This window comes from Octopus bimaculoides, chromosome 6 (genome assembly GCF_046866305.1).
Source record: "Octopus bimaculoides isolate indiv1 chromosome 6, ASM4686630v1, whole genome shotgun sequence".
Taxonomy (NCBI): Eukaryota; Metazoa; Mollusca; class Cephalopoda; order Octopoda; family Octopodidae; genus Octopus; species Octopus bimaculoides.
In genome coordinates, this window is record NC_142933.1 from 10,662,514 (window position 1) to 10,680,308 (window position 17,795).

Sequence of the window (17,795 nt, forward strand, 5' to 3'; positions counted from 1 at the left end):
GTAAATATTATCACAATAAAGACCGATTCAAAATGTTCATATGAGAACATATCGCAACATGAGTACATGTATATAAGCTAACACACACACACGTATGAACACTTATATATATATATATATATATATATATATTTATTTATTTATGCACCCTTTTTACAACTTAGCTAAGCTCGTGGGCCCAGCTTCCCGGATTCTAGGGCGTATGTGTCCCCCCTCCCCACCAGCTGGATGGGACGCCAGTCCATTGCAGCGTTACTCAAGAAACAGGAAGAAAGTGTGAGAGAAAGTTGGGGCGAAAAAGTACAACAGGGATCGTCACCAAACGCCGCCGGAGCCTCCTGGTGCTTTAGGTGTTTTCGCTCAATAAACACACGCAACGCCCAGTCTGGGAATATATATATATATATATATATATATATACTTTATTTAAAAGCAGCAGAAATATGACAAAAGACTGTTACTCTGAGTTTCACGTTCCAGTTCATAGGACAGATCTATTTGTTTCGAATTTTAGATTTTATATTACTTTTGATTGCATTGTTATTCCTTTCCCATTTCTAACAAAACTGTCCGATGAACGGGAACGTGAAACTCAGAGTAACAGTCTTTTATATTTCTGCTGCTTTTAAATAAAGCATATTACTCTACCTCTGGTATTTGAGTACTCTTTTTTCCACCACTCCGGTATATATATATATATATATATATATATATATATATATATATATATATATATATATATATATATATATATATGTATGTATGTATGCATGTATGTATGTACATATATATATTTATATATGTACACTTACATATATATGCATATACTGTTTGCGAGGGGTATTTGAGAACATTTTGTTTTTAGTTCATTACACCTTCAAATTATCTAATGCATAATTATTATTATTTTTTTTTTAGATAACCTTTTCAAGATATCATGCTAACTCTAGAAATACAATGATATGCAGTCATAGTTGCTATACATGCAGACTACAGTGATTTAGAAATTAGCATCTTTCTAAATGTTGCAAGATCATTTGTACACAAAGTTCGGTTGGAATTGGAGGCATGTGATGGTAATGTTTGACCTGTATCAAAGAGAAATGAACATTCAGAACGTTCAGACACTAAAAGGACACCGGAATTTATACCATATGTCCAAAACGTTATCGATGAAAATCGCAGAAAATCAATGAGGTCCATTGCTAAAGAACTTCGGGTCCATTCCGTGGAATTTCCATGGGTTCCCCGCTTTATCTTTTACTTGCTTCCGTCATCAGCCTTCCGGATAGCTGAGAAACTGTCTATAAGAATTTCGGTCAAATGAATCGACATAATTCCTTGTTTTTAAGCCTGGTATTTCTTTTATTGATAACACTTGCCGAACCGGTAAATTACGGAGACGTAGACACATCAACACACGTTCTGAAGCGGTGGGTGGGGGTCACCAGACACAGACAAACGCGTGTGCATACACGCACTCACGCGTACACACATGCAGTAGAAGAAACTATAGTAGAAGAAACTATAGTAGAATAATTTTTCCCAAAGTGTCACACGGTGGGATGGAACCCGCAACAATGTTGTTGGGAAGCAAGCTTGTTACCATACAACCACGCCTGGGCCTATATGAAACTGGATATAATATATGTGAGAAGATATGCTATTTATAATTACTTACACATTTTCTTAATGTCAGCGTAGTTTCCTCTGCATTCTAGAAGAATACAATCATATGTTCTTCTTAACATGATAGTTTGATTAGAACACATACATTTTCCATTATAATAACATCCCGGGCAATCTGGAGGTAACAATAAAATGCGATGATTATTTATAAATTAGAAATTCTAGAACTGATAATTTATAGTCAGAGGAGATGGTGTATTGGCTATTTCCATTTGAGGTTTCTTGAAAGTAAGTGCTGCAGTACTATCGTAATTCACTCAAATATCAAATTAGACTTACTACTTTTAGTATGCCATATAATTGCCCCAGTGACGAAGAAAGTCGCATATCATACCAACATTGATATATATATATTTATATATATATATATATATATATATATATGATAAGGGCACATAAAGGTATCAGAGAAGTCAAATATTTTTTAATTGGATCACTGAAAGGAAGTTTACTAAATGTATTGAATCATCACATGAAAAATGAGAGGAAAAACCGTATGCAGACACGATTCATTAACACGAGGGTTTCTGAGTACAGCTCTTGTTGGATTCATTGACCTCGTGGTGTTTTCAGCTGACCAAACACTGTGATGTGGAAACATCAGCTATACAACAATACCTTTTAGTAACGAATCGATTATGTTATGAACATATGTATGTTATAAAAAAAACTGTCCTCCTGAGCTAAAACATGTTAGCGAATAACATATTCACGTTCGAATTTACAGGAGTTAGTTAAAAAATGAATATGCAAGTATTCAAATGTTAGTGGTAGAGAAGTGTATCCAAAGTGAGTATTTCATAATATTTATAGAGATAAATAGAGAATACACTGTTCTGATGACATATTATTTTTTCATAAGTTATGTAACAGCACTAATATTGATACATAATGCATAAAATATAAAAATACACCGGTATCATTGTTTGTAGTTGAGAAAGATCCATTGATAGACTTAGCTGATTTTCTTGCGGATGCATTCAAGGATTCCGGAAAAACCATAAAACTAATTAGTTCAAAGCAATGTGGATTAGAATTACATCTGAAGACATAGTTAATGGTTGCCTTTTTCATCGGCCATTCTGCTTTTTTTACATGCCTGTTACTAAGTGAGATAGTCTAATGAAATGTGTAAAATTAGCGAATTCGTCCTGGTGGGATAATGGGTTCGAAACATTGTTTCAGAAATATCTGATGATTTAAGATATTGGAATTCGTGACAGGAAATAGAGTGAGTGTACTTAAAAGAATAACGTAAGCAGTTAACTTGATCACTGCATGAAATACATATTTTAAAATGTAAAGGAAGTTGGTACTTACTATCATGTACAACACTTTTCACAACAACGCCAGATAAGATTAGATTTGGTAATACCATAAAACAAAAAATGACTAGACCAGAAAACAAAATTGGATGTATAAACATCTGTAAGATAAAAGAGGAAGAAGCAAAAGCCGTCATTAAATATTGGATATAAAAATATTGTTGAGGCAATAAACTCAGCAACTCAAATATGGCCGTAATATAGCTTGTACTTTGCAAACGCTTTTGATGATGTAGATCAAAGTATGATATGCCACAAACCGCGTGATCTTGGCATAGGTGGAAAACTTGGAGAGTGGTTATATGACTCTCTGAGAGAGGGACAGTGGTGGCCAATGGAGCCACCTCAAAGAGAACACAAATAACATTGGGCTTCCACAGGGAACTGTCTTGGGACCACTGTTTTTCATAGTGGCCCTCTCTGATATGCCCTCAGCTGCTGGGATAGCCACCCTTGTTAGCTACGAAGACGATAAGAAAGTCTCGCAGAAAATACAAAACTTTATTTTTCACACCTGCAGCAGTTGGATTCAATTTACAGATGGGTTGAGGATAATAATATGCATTTAAATGCTGGAAAATTCCACGCCCTGCACTACCAGCGCCCAAACTGAACGTTAAATTTACAGAGTACCCTGGACCGCAAGGGATTAAAATCCTAGAACCTGAATCAGTACGGGACCTGGATATCGACATGAATGATGGTACTTCTTTCCAAGTGCACAATACCAAGATGGTTACAAAATGCAGACGACTGTTTGGACGAATCCTGAGAACGCCCAGAACCAGAGAGAACGAAGCAACGATAGTACTCTTGAGGATATTCGTCCTCAGCCGCCTGGATTACTGCTCCCAGCTTTGGTCACCCCACAGTGTAAAATCAAAACAGCAGAGCATGAAACGGTTCAGCGAAGCTTCACAGAGAAGATCGTCTCATTGCAACAGCTCAGCTACAGGGAAAGGTTGAAACAGATAAGACTATATTCCTTGGAGCATAGGCTGGAGAGGTATGCAGTAATATACACCTAGTAGATCCTGAAAGGAATTGTGCTGAATTTTGGCATTGAAAGCTACACGAATGCAAGAACGGGTCGCCATTTCACAGTGCCAAAGATCCCAGTAATGCCGTCACGCTTCAGGACTAGTTACAGCAACAGCTAGAAATTTAGGGGCTCACAACTTTTTAATATTCTCCCAAAGAGCCTGAGGGGACCTACACACAGTAGATGTAGGTGTTTTCAAATGAAAGGTAGATCTCTTCTTGTCGAGAGTCGCAGATGATCCTAACTCGCGGCAAGAGGCGCAAATTAGGGTAGTTACATCAAAGTCCCTTATTCACCCAATGCCATATATCTGAGGAGGCTCTAAAGAATAACTGTGCAGCAAAATTGTGGTCTCCAGTATGGCCACAGCTTCGAGCTGAAACTGTTGAAACCAAATATTATATATATATACATATATACACACACACATATATATATATATATATATATATGGGAGAATATACGAAAAAACAACAACAAACGAGGACAGGTGGTGTAAATAACAAAAAGATGTATTAGTATGACGCTCGGGAATACGGAAAGTCTTTGACGTTTCGAGCTACGCTCTTCAACAGAAAGAATACGGAGACAAGGAGAAAAACACGGAGAAAAAAATTGAATAGTGTCCAGTCAACGGTCAATCATAATAATGGCTGATCATAACAATGGCTGACCGGAAGTTAGAAATTCTTTTTTCAGGAGAGCTAAGAAAAGGGGGAGATAACAAACGGTGATCGAAGAACGAGGGGCTGTGTGTGGGAGATAGAATGCTGGTGATCTTGACGTATGTAGTGTGAAAATGGGGAAGGGAGAAAGGAGTTGGTCAGTTGTAGTGTGTGCGTGGTGTGATGCGAGGGTATTGGTGTGGTATGATGTGAGGGTGTTGGGAGGTGGGGAAGGCATGGGTGGAGTGTGGGTTAGAGGTAGGGGTCTGTGGGTAGGGTGGGGTATGTAGGTAGGGGTGGGTGGTGGGTGTAAGGAATTGGATGGGGTGGAGTGGGAAGGTAGAGTAGGAGTGTGGTGGGGTGAGCTTATGAGGGGGTGTTGACGATGAAGGGGGAAGGGGAAGGTGGATGTAAGAGAGGGGGAAGATGGGTATGGGAGCGGAGAGAAAGAGAGGAGAGAGGGTGGGTATAAGAGAGGGAAGGTGCATTGAGAAAGGGGGAAGGTGGGTATGGGGGGAGAGAGAGGGGGAAGGTGGGTCTGGGGGGAGAAAGAGAGGAAGAGAAAGGGAGTGAGAGAGAAGAGAGTGAGAGAGAGGGAAGAGGGGTATGGGGGAGAGGGAGGGAAGAGAAAGAGAGTGAGAGAGAGGGAAGAGGGCTATGGGGGAGAGAAAGAGAGAAAGAGAAAGAGAGTGAGAGAGAGAGGGAAAGAGAGAAGAGAGTGAGAGAGTAAGGGTGAGAGAGTGAGAGAGTAAGGGTTAGAGAGTAACAGAGTAAGAATGTAGAGAGTAAGAGTGAGAGAGGGGGGAGTACGAGAGAAGAGAGTGAGAGAGAGTAAGAGAGAGGAGAGAAAGAGTAGGGGTGAAGAGAAGTGGGAGTGAAGAGAAGTAGGAGTGAAGAGAAGTAGGAAGAGAAGTGGGAAGAGAAGTAGGAGTGAAGAGAAGTAGGAGTGAAGAGAAGTAGGAAGAGAAGTAGGAGTGAAGAGAGGTGAAGAGACGTACAAAGAAGTAGGAGTCGGAGCAGGAGGGGAGGTGGGGGAGGGGGGAGATGGGTGGTAGGAGGGAGGGTGGGGGAGAGAGACAGGAGGAGGGGGTTAGATGAAGAGGGGAGGGGAGTTGAGCCCATGTGGCGTAAAGGAGCGGAGAGAGAAGACCAATCCCTGTTCACGGCGCAAACGGGAGTCCGGATGGCCCCTGTACATGGACAATCCAAACACAGACAGGTGTTGCTGCAAGGAGTGGCCGGTAGAGCGGAAGTGGCGTGACACCGGGGTGTCATTGCCAACGTTGATGTCTCGGAGGTGTTCCGCGAATCGGTCGGCCAGGCGGCGCCCCGTTTGTCCGATGTACAGAGAATGACAGAGAGAGCAGGAGAGGCAATAGATGATGTTGGTAGAAGTGCAGGTGAAGGAGTCGGTGATGTGATAGGGTCGGTGATGGGTGCTGGTGAGGAGGGTGGTGTTGGAGAGGTAAGGGCAAGTGCGGCAGCGTGGGCGGGAGCAGGGGAACGAGCCAGGTTGGGAGGTTGGGTTGGGGAAGAAGCATATATATGTGTGTGTGTGTGTGTGTGTGTATATGTATATGTATGCACATATACACACACACACACACACACATACACACACACACACACACACATATATATATATATACATATACATATGCTCAGGGAGGTCGAGGCTTGATACAGCTTGAACTTACGTACAAAACCACCACAATAGGACTAGCCAAATACCTTGAAACAACCAACGATTGGATGCTAAAACTTGTTGAAAACATGAAAGACCGAAAAAAACTTCACTCTATTCTGAAAGAGAGCAAAAGATTCATTACTGATCTCTTAGATACCTACCAGATTGATCAGGTAGAAGGAAATGCGCCAACAGCTGCTGCAAAGAGAATAAAATTAGTTGCAAAGACAAAAGCACATGAAAAATTAGCTAGCAGATGGGAACAGAAACCTCTGCAAGGTAAGTATGTGACCCGTAGCAAACAAGCTGATGTCGACCAGAAACACACGCATCAATGGTTACGAAGCTCAGGGCTAAAAGCAGAGAGTGAAGGTTTCATATTAACTGCTCAAGACCAAAGCTTATTAACCCAGAACTGCCAAGCCAATGTGATAAAAAAACAGAGCTGACCCACAATGCCGATTCTGTACCTATGAGATTGAAACTATAGACCACCTAATTTCAGGGTGTAGAGTCTTAGCACCTGTAGAATATAAAGCAATATATGACAGAGTCAGCTAGTATCTACACGGCACAATATGTCGGCATTATAAAATCAAAACCGCTGACAAATGGTATAAACACCATCCTGAAGCTGTGACCGAGGGAGAAAATATGTCGATTCTCTGGGACTTCCCTGTACATACCGACAAAACTATAAAAGCTAATAGACCGGATATTAATGTAAAAGATCGGACAAAATAGATGTGTTTATTAATTGACATGAGTATTCCCTGTGATCACAATATAGCGGCGAATGAATTTGACAAGATCAGTAAATATAAAGACTTGCTAATAGAAATTGAAAAAAATGTGGCATCTCAAGGCGACTACCGTACCAGTGATTGTAGGATCTCTAGGAATGATTAAAAAAGGTACTGAAACCTATTTGAAAATGATACCAAGCCTACTATCCTTACAGGAAGTTCAAAAAATCGTGTTAACGGGAACGACTTATGTACTGAGAAGAGCATTATGGACATGAAAGTAACATCCATTCATGAATTTATTTATTAATTTTTTACATACATATTTTACCTGTGAATTTGTGTGTAAACTGGGAATGTATACAATGAGCTTCTCTGCCCTAGGTGTACGGAAAACACTCGGCGAGAAATGGAAGAAAATTTGAAGAAAGAAGAAAAACAAGAACAACAACAACAACAACATAATAATAATAATAATAATAATAATAATAATAATAATAATAATAATAATAATAATAATGATAGTAGTTTATAGAGAGGACTGATAAACTCAACAGAAATATAATATATAGAAAGATGAGTTCTTAAGTTTTGTATACGATTGCCAAATTCCATCACTAAGGTAAACATAGCTGACGTAATCCATCACTACGGCCAACTCAATGACAGAAAGCGCAACTCGAAAGTAACTTATTTATTGGTCCTTTGAACAACAATATTTCGACATCTCGTATGTCTTCAACGGGTTCAAAATATCAAAGGACCAATAAATAAGTTACTTTCGAGTTGCGCTTTCTGTAATTGAGTTGGCCGTAGTGATGGATTACGTCAGCTATGTTTACCTTAGTGATGGAATTTGACAACCGTATACAAAATTTAAGAACTCATCTTTCTATATATTACATTTCTGCTGAGTTTATCAGTCCTCTCTATAAACTAAAGAAATGGAAAAACTTTCAAAATACAAAGGCCTGGAAATAAAGGTAACTCGAATGTGGAATCTAAAAACAGAAACAATTCCTATCATAGTAGGTGCCTTAGGTATAATAAAAAAAATATTCAGACAAATACATAACAAAAACACCAGGTCTAACAAATATATATAACATACAGAAAATTGCACTACTGGGCACTGCACACATCCTACGCAAAACACTTTCAATACAGTAACCATAAGAGCACCACAGCAAACCACAGCACATACCCAAGGCGCACAGAGCTGCGCTCGGTAGTGAAGTGAAAGCACGTTATAAAAATAAAACTACTGAATAATAATAATAATAATAATAATAATAATAATAATAATAATAATATGTACAAATCCAAATATATGGTACCCTAGGCATAACACCTACATGAACTTCTAACTTGTTATCTCTTGAGGTCTCTGCGTGAGACTTGGATCCAACTTGTACAAATGCAAAGCAAAAGTCAAACATAAAGTAATAATAATAATAATAATAATAATAATGATAATAATAATAATAATAATGATAATAATAATAATAATAATAATAATAATAATAATAATAATAATAATAATAATAATTATTATTATTATTATTATTACTATTGAGTGAGAGAGCAGTGCATGCCATCAAATTGACACTGGGGTAAAATATACGAAGTCCAATATACCTATCATGACTACCCGTCTGATAAGGGTACACCAGGCACATGCATCACACCATATGTGCGCGACATGGTTATCTCATATCAAGATAAACAGCGCATGACCTCGCAGGTGGGGCCCAGTTAGAATTTTCTTCTGGTCGAGTAGCCCATCCCGCTCAAAAGGTCCCTGAATAAGGTTTCTTTAAGGATGTTGAGCAAAACACCCATGTTTCCAAAGGTGAATTATTCAAACCCCAAACAATTCTTCTCAACACATGGCTATGACGCTCCCCACTACTTCTGCTCATGATCAGAGATGCACATATCATCAGCCACCAAGGAACATGCTCAACTGGTTAAGGTCAAACAACTGACAAGAAAATCTGTAGTATTGAGCATAATATTTGCAGTAGCCCACATGATAACACTTCCAACCAATTAAGATCAGAAACCACGAGAGCCACTGCCTGGTACTGCATCAGGGCATTTATTATTATTATTATTATTATTATTATTATTATTATTATTATTATTATTATTATTATTATTATTATTATTATTATTATTATTGTTCAGTAGTTTTATTTTTATAATGTGCTTTCACTTCACTACCGAGCGCAGCTCTGTGCGCCTTGGGTATGTGCTGTGGTTTGCTGTGGTGCTCTTATGGTTACTGTATTGAAAGTGTTTTGCGTAGGATGTGTGCTGTGCCCAGTAGTGCAATTTTCTGTATGTTATATATATTTGTAAGTCCTGGTGTTTTTGTTATGTATTTGTCTGAATATTTTTTTATTATACCTAAGGCACCTACTATAATAGGAATTGTTTCTGTTTTTAGATTCCACATTCGAGTTATCTCTATTTCCAGGTCTTTGTATTTTGAAAGTTTTTCCATTTCTTTTAGAGAGACGTTGTCATCTGCTGGTATTGATACATCAATTAGAAAGCATTTTTTTTCTTCGTGATCTTTGACAACTATATCTGGTCTATTTGCCTTAATTTCTCTATCTGTGTGTATTGGCATATCCCAAAGTATGGTTGCTTTCTCGTTTTCTGTGACCTTTTCTGGCGTGTGTTTATACCATCTTTTTTCTGTTGTTATTCCATAGTGTTGGCATAGCTTCCAGTGTATATAGGTCCCAGTTCTGTCGCGTCTGTGAATATATTCCTTCTTAGCCAGGACTGGGCAGCCAGAGATAATATGATTATTATTATTATTATTATTATTATTATTATTATTATTATTATTATTATTATTATTATTATTATTATTATTTTATGATTCAGAGCGACCATGAGATGGAGAATAGGAAGCTGGACATAGTCTTAATTGAGAAAGAAGACAAACTATGCTGGATCATAGATACAGCATGCCAGTGGTTCGGCTAAAAAGACAGATAGAATATATGAGAATTTTTATCATTAATTACGACCATTGCTTCAACACATCTTCTAGCATCGATCCTTCACGGGTGGGACACTCAACAACTGATTCAGGAGCATCCGGTGGTGCAGATATATCTCATCGAGTGATAAATAGATACAATACATTAAAATAAAGTTTCTGCAATGTATCCGCTCATTTTAGTGAAAGGAAAAGCCGTAAAACGAAGGAAATATCTTCTGTAACATAGACGATCGGAAATAAAATGGCTGATGGAAAAATCCAACGAACAAGCAATACAACGAAAAAAATATTAAAAATAACCGTTAACAGATACGGATGTATGGACATAACTGTTTGGAATGAGTTATAGCAATCAATATTTTCAGAAGAACATTGTCTTAATACTCATCTCAGTGGTTATAATTGTGCGTATGCATGTATGTATATGTTTAAGTACATATATGCATACGCACGTGAGTGTGCGTGAGTGCATTTCGTGTGCATATGTTGCATTATCTTTTATGTGAAATATAAACCTTGAGAAATAAAAAAAATATTAGAACATTTCCATTATTAATGAAATTCTCCCATTCATCATCATATGCCTTACATATGTTTAATTTTATGAGTCTTTCAAACATTAGATACTTAAATAAAAATATCGAACCACACTTTCCCTTACCTTATAAGCTTGAAGATAGCTGCCTCAGAAATATGGAAATGATATATATAATTTTTGAATTTCTTCTCAACGGCAACGCATTGCAGACAGCAGCTGTTTCATAATAAATAAAACTTCAGATGTTTCTGACAGTAGGCTTTCAGTGATAATTATTTATTTTTGATTTATCACGTGTGCCGTAAAATATTATTATTTTGCACTAGAATCTACTTCCCTACCTTTCTTTCGATTTCCGCCAAAAGTTCTCTCTGTGTGTATCATAGGTACAGCAATTATTTTTCAACGACCCACTGTGCTCTCATGTTGTGCAGATTTTTCCAAGGAAATAACTACGAATTTCTGACATAATTAACTAGTTATTCTTTATACTTTATATTTTACACGTTTTAGTCATTCAACTTCGAACATCGTGGGTCACCATACCGAACAGATGCACCAGAATACTAACATTATTTTAAAGCTTCTAAATCCTATGTTACAGAGACGTAAACAAACGAAAATGGGTTGGCAAATACGTGTTTGATAAGTGATAAACACAAACACAAACACAAGTATTCGCGCCCCTCAGGCACACACACACACACACACACACACACACACACACACACACACACACACACACACACAAATATGTAGTCTTTTGTGAAGACGGTTCTCGAAGTACATATATATCTATAGATATCAGCATGTAGATATAGGGTTGAAAAATCATTCCTGAGTGCAGGAGTGGCTGTGTGGTAAGTAGCTTGTTTACAAACCACATGGTTCCGAGTTCAGTTCCACTGCGTGGCAACTTGGGCGAGTATCTTCTACTATAACCACGGGCCGACCAAAGCCTTGTGAGTGGATATGGTAGACGGAAGCTGAAACAAACCCGTCGTATATATATATGTGTGTGTGTGTGTGTGTGTGTGTGTGTGAGTGTGTGTGTGTATGTATGTGTGTTTGTATTTGTCTTCCCACCATCGCTTGACAACCGATGCTGGTATGTTCACGTCCCCGTAACTTAGCAGTTCGGCAAAACAAACCGATAGAATAAGTACTAGGCTTACAAAGAATAAATCCAGGGGTCAGTTTGTTCGACTAAAGGCGGTGCTTCAGCATGGCCGCAGACAAATGACAGAAAGAAATAAAAAAGATATGAAATAGAGTATATATATGTATATTCTATTTTATATCTTTTACATATGGTGGCCGTCTACTTATGACCGAAGAAGTCTATCACAGACTTTCAGGAACATTGTGCTTTCTAGGATATAGGAACAAAAAGAGAAATAGCAGCGCATATCAAGCAGAGGACAGCAATGACTTTGCTGAGTTTAGGTCCAATAAGGCTTGCACAACACCTCATAGACCCTCTCCACTGTTTTCACATTATACAGAGACGAACCAGAGCAAGATGTCTGGGGCCAATATGAGTCGCATTCGCAGGGATGTGGGAGCGCCATGATATCTAGCACAAACCAAAGATACCCAAAATGTCCAATGTCATTCCCTGCATATCTGATTTTATATTGGAGTGGCCTTCTAGATACGTACTCTTGCTATTGCTAGATAGCGGTTGAGCCTGCATTACGTTCACGTGACCTTTCAGCAGGTTTATATTTAATCATGCTGTGTTTCTAGTAACCCTTCCCACCAGGGTAGCCTGGTGATGACGCCGGCTGGATTAGTCGCCGACAATCCGACCATGCAACAGGTTGTACTGGACTCCATGTTACCAGTAGTACTTGTGAGAGCCTCGTAAGTGACTTGCCATACATTCATATATATATATATATATGTATAAATACACACACGCACACACACACACACACACAGCCCACACATATATGTATATATATATATGTATATATATTTATATTGCTCCCGCCCACGCTGCCGCACTTGCCCTTATCTCTCCAACACCACCCTCCTCACCAGCACCCATAACCGACCCTATCGCATCACCGACTCCTTCACCTGCACTTCTACCAACATCATCTATTGTATCTCCTGCTCTCTCTGCCATTCTCTGTACATCGGACAAACGGGGCGCCGCCTGGCCGACCGATTCGCGGAACACCTCCGAGACATCAACGTTGGCAATGACACCTCGGTGTCACGCCACTTCCGTTCTGCCGGCCACTCCTTGCAGCAACACCTGTCCGTGTTTGGATTGTTCATGCACAGGGGCCATCCGGACTCCCGTTTGCGCCGTGAACAGGGATTAATCTTCTCTCTTCGCTCCTCTGCGCCACATGGGTTCAACTCCCCTCCCCCTCTTCATCTAACCCCCTCTTCCTGCCTCTCTCCCCCACCTCCCTCCCTCCCCCACCCTCCCCCACCTCCCTCCCCCACCTCCCCACCTCCCTCCCCCATCTCCCCACCTCCCCACCTCCCTCCCCCATCTCCCCCACCTCCCCTCCTGCTCCGACTCCTACTTCTTTGTACGTCTCTTCACCTCTCTTCACTCCTACTTCTCTTCCTACTTCTCTTCACTCCTACTTCTCTTCCTACTTCTCTTCACTCCTACTTCTCTTCACTCCAACTTCTCTTCACACCCACTTCTCTTCACCCCTACTCTTTCTCTCCTCTCTCATACTCTCCTCTCTCTTACTCTCCTCTCTCTTACTCTCCTCTCTCTTACTCTCCTCTCACTTACTCTCCTCTCTCTTACTCTCCTCTCTCTTACTCTCCTATCTCTTACTCTCCTCTCTCTTACTCTCCTCTCTCTTACTCTCTCTCACTCTCTTCTCTCGTACTCCCCCCTCTCTCACTCTTACTCTCTACACTCTTACTCTCTTACTCTCTCACCCTTACTCTCTCACTCTCTTCTCTCTTTCCCTCTCTCTCTCACTCTCTCTCACTCTTACTCTCTACACTCTTACTCTCTTACTCTCTCACTCTCTTCTCTCTCACTCTCTTCTCTCTCACTCTCTTCTCTCTAACTCTCTTTCTCTTCCTCTCTTTCTCTTCCTCTCTTTCTCCCCCCATACCCCCCTTCCCCCTCTCTTACATCCACCTTCCCCTTCCCCCTTCATCGTCAACACCCCCTCATAAGCTCATCCCACCACACCCCAACACACTCCTACTCTACCTCCCACTCCACCTTATCCAATTCCTTACACCCACCACCCACCCACCCCTACCCACATACCCCACCCTACCCACATATCCCTACCCCTACCCCACCCTCAGCCTAACCCACACTCCACCCATGCCTTCCCCGCCTCCCAACACCCTCACATCACATCACACCAATACCCTCGCATCACACCACGCACACACTACAACTGACCAACTCCTTTCTCCCTTCCCCATTTTCACACTACATACGTTAAGATCACCAGCATTCTATCTCCCACACACAGCCCCTCGTTCTTCGATCACCGTTTGTTATCTCCCCCTTTTCTTAGCTCTCCTGAAAAAAGAATTTCTAACTTCCGGTCAGCCATTATTATGATTGACCGTTGACTGAACACTATTCAATTTTTTTTCTCCGTGTTTTTCTCCTTGTCTCCGTATTCTTTCTGTTGAAGAGCGTAGCTCGAAACGTCAAAGACTTTCCGTATTCCCGAGCGTCATACTAATACATCCTTTGTGATTTATTTAATTTCTTGTTACCCATCTGTGCAGAACTGACGTTTCTGTTCTGTTGTGAAGCGTGCATATATGTATTTGAAAGACCTTTGCAAGTTAATTAATACGGTTTCTAATTATAAAGAATATATTTTTTAAGATTACTATTTTTTAAGGTTATAAAATCATTTATCTGGATGTTACTCTACTCTCCTTTACTCTTTTACTTGTTTCAGTCGTTTGACTGCGGCCATGCTGGAGCACCGCCTTTATAGTCGACCAAATCGACACGAGAGCTTATTCTTTATAAGCCTAGTACTTACTCTATCGGTCTCTTTTGTTGAACCGCTAAGTTATGGGGACGCAGACACACCAGCATCGGTTGTCAAGCGATGCTGGGGGGACCAACACCCCCCCCCCCCCCACACACACACACAAACACACACACACACATATATATATATATATAAATATATATATATACATATACGACGGGCTTCTTCCAGTTTCCGTCTACCAAATCCACTCACAAGGCTTTGGTCAACCCGAAGCAATAGTAGAAGACACTTGCCCAAGATGCCACGCATTGAGACTGAACCCGGGACCACGTGGCTGGTAAGCAATCTACTTACCACAAGAAGTTTTTTGTAGTGTGTGTGAGCGCTTTCGATTAACCTTCTCTCTCTCTCTCTCTCTCCCTATATATATATATATATATATATATATATATATATATATATATATATATATATATATATATATATATTGATATTTCGCTTATTTATAATGAGCCTAATAACTTGGTGTAGAACACAATATACGTATGATCCAGAACACAACAATGTTACACCAGTATATAGAAGTAATAGAAAACAAATAGCTGACACAGGAAACATCAGATGTTATGTAACGTTCATGACATAAACTTCATTATCTTATAGTTGTTTCTTCCATAAGATGTCATTGATCCTTCGTTGAATGTACGGACAACGTTCTATAGCTTCATCAGAGCCTTGAATATGAACTACACATTATTTGGGAAAGTTATATTTTCAGAACATACAGGCGGCATGAGTGAGAAAGGTACAAAAAAAAAAAGAAAATCAAATATAGCGGATGCGCTTAGGTTAGACTTAAAAGGGAGATATATGAGTAGATGCGTATGCTCAGACAGACAGACAGACAGACAGACAGACGGACGGAAGATAGACAGACAAACACACACACAAATATATATAGAGAAACATATGTATACATACACACGCACGTACACTCACGCATATAAATGTATATATATATATATATATATATATATATATATATATATATATATATATATACCGCGTAAGTACTGTAAGTTTTAGAGGTAATACTTCATAAGTGTAAGTACCTGTATATGCCAGATAGTGGCAGAGGTGAAAGAATATATCAAATCTAAACTGAAAACAGAAATGTAATGACAGATTGTGTATAAAGCTTGAAACACGTGTACCACGATATACTTTGTGTTCTGTTTTCAATTTAGATTTTATATATATATATATATATATATATATATATATATATATATATATATATATATATATGTATATGTATATGTGCATACATATATATATGTGGGTGTGTATACATGTGTGTGTGTGTGTTCACTTGCATCTGTTACTCTATTTTGTTATTGAAGAGCAATGATGACGACAATCATGCTTGAAATTAGAACATAAAAGTCACACTTCGATATATGTCTGACATGAGCGCCAGAACTCTTAAGGCCAGAAATTAACACGGTTCAAATGGCGTTCAAGTGAGTGAAATCAGAACGCACGTCCACTCCGTGACCAGGAAACCTGTCCACCGTAGGGTTCACTTTCTGAATGGACAGCAATGAGAATTGAAATATCTCTTTTTCAAGAACACACTGCGGTTCCTGATGCGGGAATCGAAACAAGAATTTTACAATCGTGAATGCAACACACCAGGCAATAAGTAATGCAAATTCATTGAACTTTTCTTACGAAAAGCAACACGTCTTTCCCGAAAATGCTGCCGTACATCTCCACATGCAACCCCAGAAAGAAAGAACCCTTCACCATCATCACCCACAATTTACGAATGCTACAAAAGGACCCCAAATTGAAGCAAATTTTACACACACATAAGGTCATTAAAAGCCACAAACAATCGAAATCACTAAAAAAGATCCTCAAAATGGCAAAATTATTTTCTAAAATAACAGACGCAAAAGTGAAAAAATGTGGTCGACCAAACTGCGTAACATGCCCAAAACTCCTAGAAGGATCAAAATTCCTTTTCAAAGACGGAGAAAAAATTCAAAATCAAATCTGACTTTACTTCTGCTTCAGAAAATCTGATTTATGTTATAAGATGCTCGGACTGCCATAGAAATTAAATAGGGTCCACGAGATTATCGTTCAGACGTAGATGCACTCTGCACCGACAGCAGATTGCATTCCCAGAATACAGAATGATACCCTTTAGGGAACATATTGAGAAATGCGCAAAGCAAACTACCAGCATTTGTAATCTTTTCATTCTATAAGTGTCCCATTGGAACACCAACACAAGTTAGATTAAATAAGGAAAGCTACTTCATTTAAAAATATAAGCCAAAACTTAACCATTTCTAACATTTTTAAATAAGGAAACTCACCTCATGTGTGTGTGTGTGAGTGTGTGTGTGTGTGTGTGCGTGCGCGTGTGTGCGTGCGTGTGTGCGTGCGCGTGTGTGCGTGTGTGTGTGTGTGTGTGTGTGTGTGTGTGTGTGTGTGTGTGTGTGTTCGCTTTTCACGCAAAAACGGCTGCGAAAATTGCTTCCCGACTTGGGATGCACGATGAATTTGGTCTCGGATACATAATAGGCTCTATCTTTAAAAAGGTTTCTCAATGTCAACTTCCAGTATTGACGTAAAACGGTGACATTTTCCAGTTTCATTTGCAAACTTTCTTACTCTCTATTTTAATGTTTTTATTTCAAGTTTTAATTCGATATTTGCAAACAACTACGATACATTATTGAAAGAAATACGTACAGAGTTCATAAATTTAAATATTTCGGTACAAGAGCTTTATTTATATCATTTTCATTTCATATTTATTTCATTAATTGTTTGCAGTTTTCACTCTCTCCTCTTTCTCTTTCTCTCTCTCACACAAGTGAGTCACACACACACACACGTGTGTATTTGTATGTACGTTTGTATACATTTAGTATCTATGTGTGCGTTTGTGTGTGTGTGTGTGTGTGTGTGTGTGTGTGTGAGAGAGAGAGAGAGAGAGAGAGAGAGAGAGAGTCATGTTGTCATGTATAAGTACATACATAAATACACATACATACATCTTCTTTGTATGTATTGTGTGCGTGTGTGTATGTGTGTGAGAT

General features: G+C 39.2%; 2 protein-coding genes across 6 annotated transcripts in view; one reads left to right on the forward strand and one right to left on the reverse strand.

The window, feature by feature from the left end:
* Positions 1 to 10,932, reverse strand: part of LOC106872050 (uncharacterized) — an 18,531-nt gene extending 7,599 nt beyond the window's left edge. Inside the window, exons 1-4 of the mRNA XM_089353443.1 lie at positions 10,838 to 10,932; positions 6,570 to 6,606; positions 3,010 to 3,115; positions 1,682 to 1,804 (exon numbers count right to left, since the gene is read on the reverse strand). Of these exons, the coding sequence (XP_089209569.1) occupies positions 1,682 to 1,804; positions 3,010 to 3,115 (229 nt within the window). The 5' untranslated portion in view covers positions 6,570 to 6,606; positions 10,838 to 10,932. The remainder of the gene's footprint in view (positions 1 to 1,681; positions 1,805 to 3,009; positions 3,116 to 6,569; positions 6,607 to 10,837) is intronic.
* Positions 1 to 17,795, forward strand: part of LOC128248171 (uncharacterized) — a 111,633-nt gene that overhangs the window by 9,753 nt on the left and 84,085 nt on the right. The window lies entirely within an intron of this gene.